The sequence below is a fragment of the Aegilops tauschii genome, chromosome 6, assembly GCF_002575655.3.
Source record: "Aegilops tauschii subsp. strangulata cultivar AL8/78 chromosome 6, Aet v6.0, whole genome shotgun sequence".
Classification (NCBI taxonomy): Eukaryota; Viridiplantae; Streptophyta; class Magnoliopsida; order Poales; family Poaceae; genus Aegilops; species Aegilops tauschii.
This window is the reverse complement of record NC_053040.3, coordinates 83,671,689-83,684,609: the sequence shown is the minus strand read 5'-3', so window position 1 is coordinate 83,684,609 and position 12,921 is coordinate 83,671,689. Positions and strand designations below refer to the sequence as shown.

Genomic DNA, 12,921 nt, shown 5'->3' with positions numbered 1-12,921 from the left:
GGGCGAGGCCGAGGCGGCGAGGCGCGTCATCCTCCTCGTGCTCGAGCACGAGCAGAGGGTGGCGGCGCTGGGGCTTGCAGGCGGCGGGGCGGCGTGGCCCGGCGGGAGGTCCCCGGCGGGAGCGGGACGGGGCGGATCCGGCGGCTCCTTGCCGGATCTAGCCGGAGGCGGGGCCGGCGACGCGGGATGGCTGCGGGGCGGAGCTCGGGGCGGCTCGTTGAGCTCCTGCGCGGGGAGAGAGAGGGTGAGGCAGGGGAAGGAGAGAGGGAGAGGAAGAGGGCGACGGGGACGCGACCCGGGGCGGAGGCGGTGACCGGAGCGGAGGGGCGCGCCGGCGAGGCGGCAGCGGGCCGGTGCGCTGGGCGCGGAGGCGGAGGCACTGGGCGGCGGCGGGCTCGCGCGGGCCCGCGATGGGCCAGGCGGGCCACGGCGGTGGACGGAGGCGGGATGCCACATGGCGCGCTGGGATTGGCGCGGGGGCGGTGGCGGACATGTCCGACGGCGAGGGGCTTTTATCCGGCGGCGCGGAGGGGAAGAAGACTAGGGTTTGTCTGCGATAATGGACGAGGAGGCCTTTATATAGGTAGAGGGAGCTAGGAGTGTCCAACTGAGGTGCGGTTTTCGCCCACACGATCGTGATCGAACAACCGAGAGCATGGAGGGGGTTTGGATGGGCCAGTGGGCTGTGGTGAAAGGGTGCTGGGCTGCAAAGAGAAGGGGGCTTCGGGCTACGCGGTTAACCGTTGGGGTATCAAACGACTTCCAAATGAAACGAAATTTGACGGGCGGTCTACCGGTGCTATATCAAGGCCACTCGGCAAATCTCGGCCCATTTCGAGAACGTTTTTCTCCCGCTCACGAAAAGAAAACAGAGGGGTGCAACGGGCGCGTGCGAGAGTGTCGGATCGTGAAACGGACAACGCGGAAAAGGACCGGATGCAAGTTTTGAAAATATGAGAATGCAATGCATATGATGACATGGAAAAATGTAACACGCAAGCAAAAGACAAGGCAACGACGACGAATAACTGTAAGACACCTGACACATCGGGATCCGGGACGTTACAACCGGTCGGCAGCGACGAGCAGATGCTGCGCCATGTTCGTAGCCTCCTCGGTGGCCTCCTCCATGAACGGCGGCAGGGTGTCCTTGTACATGTAATACAGTAGGGCCTCGAAGACACTTGCGCATATGCCCCTGACGCGAATACTGCTTCGCCTGCTCTCCACCATGGAGACGCACAGCTGCGCGCGGAAGACCGGCGACCGCGCGGCGAGCACGCACCCGTGCACCTTGAACCTCCTGAACCAGCCGATCTTGACGGTCATGTCCGCCTTGAGGCCGTCGTCTAGGATCTTGCCGATATCTCTGGTCAGTTCCGAGGGCGGCACGACGACGCTCGTGTCGTCGTCTCCGTGGCCCTCTGAAGATGTCGGAGGCACTTGATCAGGAGGCAGTCGTCGTTGAGGTAGCCCCACTTGGTTAGATCGGCTTTGCGCACGAACTTGCTGAATCTGTAGCTCTTGTGCGCGGCGGAGAAATCGTGCGTGCTGCTGTTAACTGTGGTCTTCTCCCCCGTCGCCGGCAAGCCAGGGCAAAAGGAGTAGTTCGCCCGGACAATGGCCTCCCCGGGGTTTTCCAAGTTGATGAAGACCGACGTGTGTTGCTCGCCGGTGTTCTTGTTGCCGGAGGGGTAGTACTCGACGACCCAATCGTGACCGGCGACGTGGAAGGGCTTGGACTCGACGCTGATGCTGGCTCCTTTGATCAGGGAGTGTCCGGCGACCTTGAGCAGGTGCACGCCTGTGGTGGACGACAGGCGGTGCGTGGAGGCGGTCTCGTTCGCCGCCATGGCCGGCGCCGCACGCACGAGATCGTTACGAGATGGAACCACGGAGTCGATCAATGGAAACAACCTGATGCGTTTGATTCACTTGTCCTTCAAAACAAGATTGTGGAGTAGTTTTTTTTTAGAACGAAGGTTCAAGAAAAGCCCGGCTTTGAATTAACAAAGCCATCAACCGGCGAGGAGTACAAGAGCGAGACCACCACACAATATCGGCCAAACGATACAAGGGGGCTTACAGCGCTACACCTACAACCAGCAAACAAAAGATAACTAACTGCTAGTTGAGGAGAAGCCCACTACAGAAAGGCACCTAAAACGACTACAAGTGAAGCCTTGAGGATCAGCAACCGGCAGAGGAGTCGAACTCAGGACTGAAAACCAGGGGCTGGAGATGACCCAACACGTGCCTCCTCTAACATCGAAGGGGATCCCTTCCCCCCGCCTAGGCTCGAAGGCGCCGCACCGTCGAATGTAGAGACGCTCACCCGAGAGCTAGAGCAATGGTTGGTCTCGAGTCTGGGGCAGCCACGGAGCACGACCACAAGTCAGAGCACACACACATCGGCAACACCGCAGACACCGAAGGAGATCGATAGTAGAGGGTAAGCCGCCGGAAGAGTCACCGAAATGAAGGAGCTACCGAGCCACAAAGACTCTATACCCGCGGAAATTGAGGAGTACCAGATTTTGGTGGGTAAAATCGTAACGATGGTTCATGAATTGAGAGGGTTTTATTTTTGGACTTCGTAAGTGCCACACATGATAACTCCGAACGTGTGACCTAACCTGCGGTTGGATGGTTAGAGGGGCAGTGATATCCCCAGCCCACCAGGTGCTCATATCGGTAGGGCGTGCGTGTGTGCATTCATAAGGGTGAGTGCATACGCGTGTATATGAACGCTTGCGTCTGTACTATGTTAAAAAAAAACTCCAAACGTTTTTATATGGAAAGTTTAGTGACGTGGATGACAATTTTAGTTGTCAAGCATGACAACCTCTTTTTTATGACAAGGTTTGGCTTTTTCGGGTTCGGTTTTTTTGGATGACAACTTTAGTTGTACCCGCAAAAAATACTTTAGTTGTAAAAAACGTCAGGACTGGAGTGCTTCGTGTCACATGTGTGACACTTATCATTTGGTTTATTTTTCGTGAAATGAATTGTGAGTATTGTGCACCAAGTTGAACAAACTAAACATAAATTTTTGAGTAACCCCGGAAACAGTGGATCCCGTACACAGGCGAAAAGGAGGCGCCCACGGCTTCCCTTTGCACGCCACCAGTGCTGCTGATGGTTCCCTCTCCCTCCACCAGCCGCTCCGGTGGTGGGAGGGAGGGGAAACCTCAGATTTGTGCATCGGGTGGATTCTCAATAAGGTTAGGGTTGAGGAAGACGTTGTCGACGCCGTTGCGGTGTCGTCATGTCTGTATAAGTTTCTCTGGGCTCCGTTTGCGGTTAAGCGGTCCGGCGTCACACCTGAATAAGTTTCCCCAAGCTTCGTTTGTGGTCAAGCATGGCTCTTGCCTTCGTCTAGGAGCCAACGGGGTGGCGGATCTCCGGATCTTGTCGGGGTCGCGGGCTATGGTGTCTAGAGGTCGATCGACACTGGCCAGTTGGGTCCACGGATGGGAGGTGGTTGCGTGGAGATGGAGATTCTTCTTCCTCCTCATCGGTATGATTTTTTGTTGCTGTTCTATCTCTTTCTTTGTGCTGCTGCTCGAGGGATGTCCAGCTTTGCCCAGGCGGTTGGCCCGGCTACAGCACAGGGACCGGATCCTAGTTCTCCATGTGGAAGGGGCACATATAGTGGTACTTAAAGCCACAGATAGCGAAGACTGGTGTAGGCATGTTGGATGCACATGTATGTCCTTGTCTTTTCGGCACCTGGGCAAAGAAAAGAGGGAGCAACGTGGCGACAATTATGTCGTGATTGAAGATGATGACTTGCTTGCGACTGGTTGCATATACTTGTGTTGCAGAGGTCTTCTCGTAAGATCCAGGGATGATGACATTGAGTTGTGGAGATCTTCGTGTTCAATTGGTTATTGTTTCTCTAATTCTTTGTGCGTATGTTAGGATGTGTTTGTACGGGTCAAGGACTATGCACTATTTCATGATTTGAATACAAGCATCTTTTAGAAAAACATAAATTTTGGAGAACTAACTTAGCTGATCATAAATTACGGAGTACTTTTATTTTGTATACACCTGCAAAATGAGATTTACTACATGTGTATTTTTCCCTGTATTAAGGCATCTCCAATGTTGTCCCGCAAATTACTCCAGCAACTGTCGGACCAGTTCGTGGATACTGATGCAGAGGCCGCCATCCAAAGCTAACCAGACGGTTCAAACTAACTAGACAAAATTCATGCAAACACGACATATTTTCATATAAACCAAAAGAGATTCATGCAAACACAGCGGATTTCATATAAACCAGACAAAATTCATTATATTTCGGACATACTTCAAAAAAGGGGGATTTCGTTTGACTCTGGAGGTATAATTTCGGACATACTTCTATTTTAAACCCAAACTAAATGATCGCCTTGGCGATGTCCTCCTCGTTGTTAGTCTTGCTCCACACCTTGTCGACCTCCAGTTCCACCTGACATTGGTGATACCACCAGCGGGCGAGGTGGATCACGCGGGCGGAGGGGTAGGACTTGAATAGCGCCGCCTGCTCCGCCACGTCCACGTCCGGTGCGATTGCCCTGCCGGCGGCGAGCTGCTCCTCTGCCTGTTGGTGCTCCTAGAGGAGCTGGAGGTTGTAGGCCATGTCGGCCTACGCCTCCAGAAACTGCGCCTCCCGCACCATGTCCATGTAATGGGCACGGTCCACACCGATGGTCATGGTGCAATGCACCGACGAGGGTAGCGCCGGCTCTTCCTCGGCCGCGTCATCCATTGGGACGTCTTCGGCCATCGGCTGCCTGCCAGCCAGCAGCAATGGCAGCCATCTCATTCTTCTACTCCGGCGACAGTCCGTCCCAAAGAGTTTTGGACCACGAGGAGGCCATAGTGGGAGTAGTGCGAAGAGGAGAAAGGGACCGGAGGCGGATGACTATGGCTATGGACAAGGCTAGAGTTTATATAGCGGGTGAATGGCAATGGTGGGCAACAAACGGACGAACATGTGGCGCCAGAGTAGGTTCATTGCAACCGCGTGTCATAAATGTGGGCGGTAGACGGACGGACGGACGATCGTGGTGTCATTTGAACGCGAAGCAGTCGCGTGCACCGGGAAGCGGCGCGGGCGGCGCTCTCTCGGCCGACGCGCCGCTTCAATGCCAGCGCCAATGAGAGGTCGCGTCCGCTCTGACCAGGCATGAACGCAGCACTGACACTCTGGAGCGGCGCTAATCGTTTCAGAAAGAAAGCATGCGCGAGCAAGGGAGGGTGTTTTTGTGGGCCACGACCGTCAGGAGCGGACGTACCAACTGTCCGGACACCCGCAAAGCCCCCCCCCCCCAGTTTGTCTCCGGTTTGCGGAAAAAAATACGTCCGGACCGCTCAGCGGACCGATACAGGTCCGCATTGAATGGCACAACACGGGACAGCGTGGTCCAAACTTACACGTGCGATTTGAGAGTCGGCGTTAGAAATGCCCTTACAATGGATAAAATCTAAATCAATTTCTAACAATAAAGACAGATTGTGGACGAACATGTCCACATAAATTTTACCATAATATGTCCTTATAACATCATCACAGATAGTTTGCGTTGAGTGAGAGATTCGTATTACTGTACTGGCAACGGACTTTTTTATGAAAAATCACACATACCCTTTGAACTCGAACATCGCGGCCTGCTCTGCCACGTCCACATCCAGCGCGATTCTAGCGGCGAGCTGCTCCTCCGCCTGCCGGTGCTCCTGGAGGAGCTGAAGGTTGTAGGCCACGTCGGCCTACGCCTCCCGAAACTGCTCCTCCGGCACCATGTCAATTTATATAACACCAATTTAAAATTTCTTTAAAAAGTATACTTTCATTTAAAGGTATTAGATGCACGAAACAACGCGTAATCCCTCTGTCCCGAATTACTTGTCTTTCTAAAGACAAAAAAGACTAATTCTACACTAGTGTCAAAAACACTTTTATATATAAAACGGAGGAAGTAGTAACTAAAAGAACGTCCAGAAATTAAATCACTTTCGAGTTCCATAATACCCGCTAGTGATGACTAGACATGACCTATCATAGTGAGCTAAGATACGCTCTTTGGACTATCACTAGTGGTTGGGGCGCCACCAGGTGGCGCCGCTTGAGAGAAAATTGTGCGCACGTTTTTACTTAAAAAAGTACATGTAGTCCTCACCTTCATCTAGGAAAATATTTTTTTTAAACATCACCTCCATCTAGAAAAAGAAGTAAAAAAAGAAAAAAAAAAGATCACCAACACGGCCTACCAGCACTCGCCACTTTGCGCAGCCCTCCATTTAAAAAAATATATGAGGTCAACACCTTCATCTAAAAAACATTTTAAAAAATTTCTCACCTCCATCTAAAAATAATATTCAAAAGCTTTTTCAACACGACCAACAAGCTTGCGCCACGTGGCATAGCTGGTTGGCCGTCCTTCACGTGTAGCTTAATAGGTTTAATTGTGAGCTCTAGCTCTTTTTAAGATCGTCTCAACCACTTATTCTTCACCCTCTCTGGACTCAGAACTAGCAGATTATCTCTATTGTCGTATGCTTTGATGATAAATTTGCAAACAGATTTCATAAAGTGAGAGGGGAAATAAAGACCAGTAATGTAATCTTAATCGCAATCATCATAACAGCAGTCCGTCAAGGATAGCAAAACCTTAAAAATAATATTACCAGCCTTAAAAAGAGGCGACTAATAATCTTCGGTTTGAATGGAAGTGGAACATGACATTGGACAAGTACGAACCATAAGCATCAGTTAAGAACACTCTTTATACAAGATTCTCACAGATGATAACTCAACCACCATACGGGGGGGGCTCCAACCAAACCTAATGCTATCTTAAGTAACTGAAACAGTTACAGAAGGCTTCTACAATACCATCAGCAAGGATACACGAACATAGGCTTCTTGCATCCCCTTCTACTACAGCACAGAACCGCAAGTCCGACAACGAACAGTTTCCGCAAATTAGCTGTGTTCACCGCAAATGATTATAGAGGTTTGCCTGCCCAAAGGACGACTCTGTACAGATGGCGGATCACTACTCAAACTGCACACATAGGATGGAGGACAAAATATATTAGAACAGTGAAGATCTTGGAAAACTTAAAACGGTATCAGCTAAAGGTAAACACTTCGCTAGCCAGCTGGGTTATGGAAAAAATATGCAAGTTCAAACAACGGATTCACCTCCGGCAAGAGCATTGCCACACACCACACACCACTACCATGTCCTCAAAAGATGATATCCATGTGTCCCCAACTAAGAAATAGTTTCCTTGTACCATCTTAAGTTACTCAACCATGGCAATCTTACAAGTTAAGAGCATGCCATTTACTCTTGATATAAAGGTCATATCATCCAGTTTTCACAGTTTTAATATAAAGGTCATGTGCTACTTTTTATTTTGTTCTGATGTACTAACTACCAAGCCCGCATAACGACTAATGGTGTAGTGAACTCACATTCAGCTACAATCTTCTTGAGCTATACTCGCTCTATTCTCTACACAGATTAATTCTAATGGCAATAACTTCAACCCAGAAGATACCAATTGAATGTGCCAGTACAGATTTCAGCTTAGACATGGAAAACAAGGTCCGTTGTAGGTTAACCATTTACACCAGGTCCCCAGCCAATCAAATCCACACGAAGACCAGGAAATTACATGAAAATAAGAAAATCTATCTATTTGTGAATTTACCTAACAGCTGTTAAAACCTATTTCTGGTCACGAAATTACCTCAGGCAGTATGATCAAAAGCTGATTAATCACTTCCAAAATCTTCATAACTAACACCCTCAGATATGGAATCTAGCCGTATATTTCCTATTTCTGACAATAGCAAGAGAACCATTAGCTAGATCTAACATTGCATCAATGCATAGTGCTGTAATTCAGAGTGAATACTCGTTTATCTTGTTGCCTTATTTAGGGTGGGTGAGCATGAAAACGAGGAATGTGGACGGAAGGAGGATGTTTAACCTGTGTGTCCTCCAGCAGTAGACTCTGAGAAGTTGTTCGTCTCAGAAGGGATGAAAGGGGATCTGCCATAATTTTCTAATATTTCTGCAGAGAACCCAAAGAAAAGGGTATTACAAATACATAATAACAGTATTGTAACAGCAGGACTTAAGAAAGCAACAGAAAGAATAAATATCAGAAATGTCAATCAGAAGTACCTGTACTATGACTGAAATCCTCTGTTAAATCTGAGAAACTGAAATTGCGAGGAATCTGGCTCAAGAAACCATATGATGACGTATCCATGTCAAGAATTGTATCACCAAGTGGTTGCCCATTCAGTTCAGAGCTACTAAAGGACCCACCAGAGGCATCCCCAATTGATTGGCAAGGCTCTAGGTAAGTGTTCTCGTTGCAGAATGCAAACTCTGGATTGCTCGAAAAGCTAGACTCTGCCTTTATTGTTGTGCCATTGTCTCCATTAAACTGTCCACCAGTCGAATTATGCGCTGATAGTAGACTAACTGAAGCATCCATACCACTAGGAAGACCATGGACAACTTTACCACCATAGATAAACTGGTCAGTAGCAGGAGCGCCATTTATTACACCACTAGAATTTCCATTGTGTAGGAAGCTATCTGGAATTGCAGTGCTAGTAGTGTCTTGTAAAAAACATGTATTTTGGTTCACTGAGGAAGTAAGAAAAAGACTGCTTTAGAGCATAATAAAATAGGGTTGTGACGTAGCTAAAATTAAAAGCAAGCTACTAATGCATAAATCAAGAATCAAGACTTGCAAAAACCAGAAATAGTGATCTTGATCTGTAATGAATGAATAAAAGGAATCTTTATCAAACTATCACTGGAGATGAGATAACTACCATACAATTATACAAATGAGTTTGCATTGGCTCTGTATGGGCAACATATTAAATATATTAATCTAACTGCACTGCCACTGGAAAATTTTAGGAGATAGCAAGTGGACTCCCAGTTAACTTAGCTGTATAAAAGCTACCCAGGAAAAAAAAACTTACATGTGCTCGAGTCAGAGCCATTAGGGGCAGTAGGGGTAATTGAAAGCGCTCCAGAAGGATCTTTATTCATAAGACGACACTGATGCGCAAGGAGCTTGTTGAACACATTTATTTGATTCTTAAGCATCAACCTCACATAATATGCCTTAAAAAACTCAGGGTTCTCTTCTTCAAGTTTCTGCCAGACTGGAGGAAATAAGGATGAGAAAGAGAGGGCCAAATCATCCATACATGTACCAGTAAAGACACCAAACGAAGATTCAATTGTTTATGAACAAAAATAGAATCATTATGTTCTCAATGTCAGAAAAGAATCACTATGTTCTCCAAAATTCTGATAGAAAGACAAATATTCCTTTTCATCATAAGCTAATTGCCGGGATTCATTCATCATGTTAAATTGTAATGAAATGGCATTAAATTCAAAAGATAAGGCTGTTTAGATTCAACGCACAGCATGGAATTTACTTTGACACATGAAAGCCTCCTACGTGGCTCTGTCATTAATTTTGTATCAGAGAGCCTCATGGAGTGACGGTGTGAAATTTTTTCTACTTTATAGAAAATGCACATTTTGCTCAAGTTGCTATGCTTTATTCAAGGATGGGGAAACTGCAAAGATCATGAAGGCATTGCATACTGCAATCATATTTACAAAAACATAGAGCTGGTAATGTTTTCATTCTGTGACAAGGTAGTCAAAACAAGGAAAAAGACTAACAAGCTGACACCATCATGCCAATAAAGCTAGGACTACATAATATATACATACAGCATTCAAATACAATACAAAACTGTGCTTTCAATCTTAAGCACCATGTATGCTATGTAAAAAGTTGGGAAAAAAAGGAGTCCATGGGATCTAACTATTAAGTGTTGCCAGTTGTGATACCTCACTCAACTAAATCAAGCAAAAGTGCAACATAAGAAGTAAGCGAACTTCTGAGTTCACGAGTATTACCGAGCTCAGTAAAGCTGGGTTCTATTTTCGCCTGGAAAGATAGAGTTTCAACCACTTCTTTCTGGTTCATGTAAAGCTGAAGACAACGTTCGATGAGATTCTGGACCTGTAAAGTAGTTTCCGCATGAAAACTCATTGCTTCAAGGAAATATGCATGCACAAAACTAACAAAGAATCCTATCTAGATGCAAAGAAATTCCAGTCACAACTTTATGTCAAACAAACACATACAGTGCCATATACAGTAACCACAATTGACTGTGCATACAATGTGATAAACAGACTCAGACACATAGGAGACACATAACAAGGCAGATATACGTCTGTGAAAATGGCAGTAACTAAAGAGCAAACCGCAAGGTAGGAAATGACATCGAACACATTTTATCAAAATCAAAAAATAAAATAAAATGGAAAAACAAGAGTGTGTAGTCAGTGCGAACTATTAGGGTCTTGAAGTGTTAGCATCTTGCTTCAAACTTAATGTCTTTGGAGGGAAACAGAACCCTGTTAGTAGCACAATCTTGCGCAATGAATTTCGAATTCTGAAGAAAATCGCATGCGTCCCATTGATGAACTATGATTAGGACTTCAGAAGAAGGATGTAATCACACACAAATTTGACTAGTTGTAGTTGACGACCGATCAGATATCATAATTCATGTTAAGAAATTTCCTAGTTTGCATTCCAGTTCAGTCGATTGCAATGGGGGCCACATATTCCCCCCTCCGTCCTTCCTTCACCCATTTATTACCCTCACCTGTACCTTTGCCTCAACACAGCCATTCCGTTCCATTCTCAAGGGCCAACAGTAATCAGAATCAAACACACGGACAAGAAGAAAGAAATAAAACTGCAACGGCGAGCAATTCTAATCAGCCCGGCCTGCAAGTACCGCACAACCTAAAGACTTTTTCGGGAAATAAATTGAGAAAAAAAAAACAGAGCCTGCTCGGATTCAGCTAGACAATAAATTATTAAAAAATCATGCGAAGAGGAAACCGGAGCCGGGATCATGGGGGGTGGGGGCTCACGAGCTGTATGTCCTCGCGAGACACCTTGCGCCCTTCGCCTTCCTCTCCCCCGGACATGCCGCCTCCTGCCCTAGCCTCCCTCCTCCTCTCCTGCGACACCAACCCAATAAAAAAACAATTAATCAACAGAGCGCAGGCAGAGCGCCGATTCGAAGAGCAAGCGAGAGGAGCGCGAAGCAGCGGCGAGAAAGGAACCGTTCGACCCCGCCGGCCGCCGGCGAGCGGCCGCGCGGAGGGGGCCGGAAGGGGCCGGTCGAGCGAGAGCGCTGGCCGCCTCGCGTACGTACCTCGGCCTGCTCGCGGGGAGGGAAGGAAGCGCTGACGACGCCGAGGCGGGCGCGCGCGCGCGTGTATGATCGGATCACGGTGGTGAGGGCGACGGCAGGAGCGAGAGGGGGGCGGGGTCGGGGGCGTTTGTCCGCTTGCTTGTTTGCTGCGGCTCGTTAACCCGTTGGGGTTATCGATGGATGCGTGATCTTATCCGGTTTTGTTTATTAAATAAAGGCGGATGGGATGGGGATGGGGATGGGGATGGTGGTGGGAGGATGCTGGGTGGCCACTTGGCTCGGGTCGGGTCAGCTCGGCTGATTGGGTGGGTTGGCTCCCATAAACACGTTATCTGACACTGTTGCGTTGTGTCCGATATGCTTGCTTTTCTTCTGTGTAAAAAAGGATGGTTTTGGCTGCTGTGTTTGAGTTGGTATTGACTTGTAAGTTGAATCAAGAATGGTTAAAGTGGATAGAAACGCAAGGAATGGCATGTTCGCATGGAAAAACACGAGAAAAGCATGCCCGAGGTTTTTGTTTCCGACTGGATTTTTTTATAACACATGTTAATTAACATGAAAAGATCGAACCTCCTGCAAAAAAAAAAAAGATTGCAAAGGTGGAAGTAGAATTCTTTCGCATCGTGCTGGCGCATAATAAAGGTGGATCTTATGAAAGCTTTCGAGCTGTTCTGCCGTGGTGACATGTAGGGCCTGCCGGCGATCAATAAAGTGTTTACGAGTATGATTATTGTCAAGTTTCGAACCAGGTTCATGTCCCTAGGTGAGGGGAAAAGGTACATATTTCATTATAATATCCCTATTTTCAACTAAAAAAAGGGTTTTATCAGTTTTGCCATCGGTTGTATTACACTACTCAGTTCTGCCACTAAATTCTTTTACTGCTCAGAAATGCCACTGTTCCGTTAGGCGCGTGCTCAAAAAAGCCATTTTTTCACCGTTATTGTGAGGTCAATGGACGTTGACCACGTTATCTCTACTTCTAATGGAGCAGTTGGTAGTCTCGCTTCCAGGGTTTTTTTCGTCCCACCTCCCATGGTTTTTTTGGTACCTCCTCCCTCCTTTGCTGGTTTTTTTTCGTAGATTTTTTTTCGTCCCCTCCCCCACTTCATCGGTTTATTTTCGCGTCACCCTCTCACACAACGAAAGAAATCTGAACAGATCAGAACTTTCCATACTGGCGCAAGTTATTTAGTAATGTAGAATCAATCACGAGCAATCTCTAAAGATCAAATCTAAATTAATTAACCTTACCTTAAATCACTCAATCACATTAATTAGAAAACAAATAATTGATTTTCAGAAAAATCGCTCAATCACATTAACCTTACCTTAACTCGCGGATGGTAATCAATCTCCAAACAAAGGAAACAATACATCAAGGGAGCAGTAAATAAACTCCCTTTCTTATGACATGTATATGATCTTCCCTTCCCTCTCTGTTGTCGAGCGTTCTTGATTCTCGAGGCCGATGCTTGGGCTGCGTCACTGGGTCGCGACGGTGCCGGAGGACGAGGACGGCGAGGCCGGGTGCCGCGGCACCGCGTTGGCCGCGGCCGGTGAAGGGGGCGAAGAAGGGTGGCTTCCCTGGCCCTGACTGTGGACGTGGCCCTGGGAGTTGGTGC

At 47.5% G+C, this 12,921-nt stretch overlaps 2 protein-coding genes across 3 annotated transcripts; both read right to left on the bottom strand.

Annotated features, from left to right (window-relative positions):
• Positions 1 to 1,062: 1,062 nt before the first annotated feature.
• LOC109732987 (BTB/POZ and MATH domain-containing protein 2-like) lies at positions 1,063 to 1,853 on the bottom strand. The gene is made up of 2 exons (XM_020292194.2): positions 1,444 to 1,853; positions 1,063 to 1,369 (listed from the first exon to the last, which is right to left on the bottom strand). Exons 1-2 carry the CDS (start codon positions 1,851 to 1,853, stop codon positions 1,063 to 1,065), a joined length of 717 nt encoding a protein of 238 aa, XP_020147783.2.
• A 4,799-nt stretch (positions 1,854 to 6,652) lies between these two features.
• LOC109733033 (uncharacterized) lies at positions 6,653 to 11,480 on the bottom strand. Of its 2 annotated transcripts, XM_020292236.4 has the most exons (8): positions 11,297 to 11,480; positions 11,010 to 11,099; positions 9,975 to 10,080; positions 9,014 to 9,199; positions 8,193 to 8,666; positions 7,996 to 8,079; positions 7,753 to 7,845; positions 6,653 to 7,058 (listed from the first exon to the last, which is right to left on the bottom strand). In XM_020292236.4, the coding sequence occupies exons 2-7, from the start codon at positions 11,064 to 11,066 to the stop codon at positions 7,778 to 7,780; spliced, it is 975 nt and encodes a 324-aa protein (XP_020147825.1). In that variant the 5' UTR covers positions 11,067 to 11,099; positions 11,297 to 11,480; the 3' UTR covers positions 6,653 to 7,058; positions 7,753 to 7,777. The 2 variants fall into 2 exon arrangements, with proteins under 2 accessions (XP_020147825.1, XP_020147826.1); XM_020292237.4 differs by lacking the exon at positions 7,753 to 7,845 and having other exon boundaries at positions 11,297 to 11,468.
• Positions 11,481 to 12,921: the final 1,441 nt, after the last annotated feature.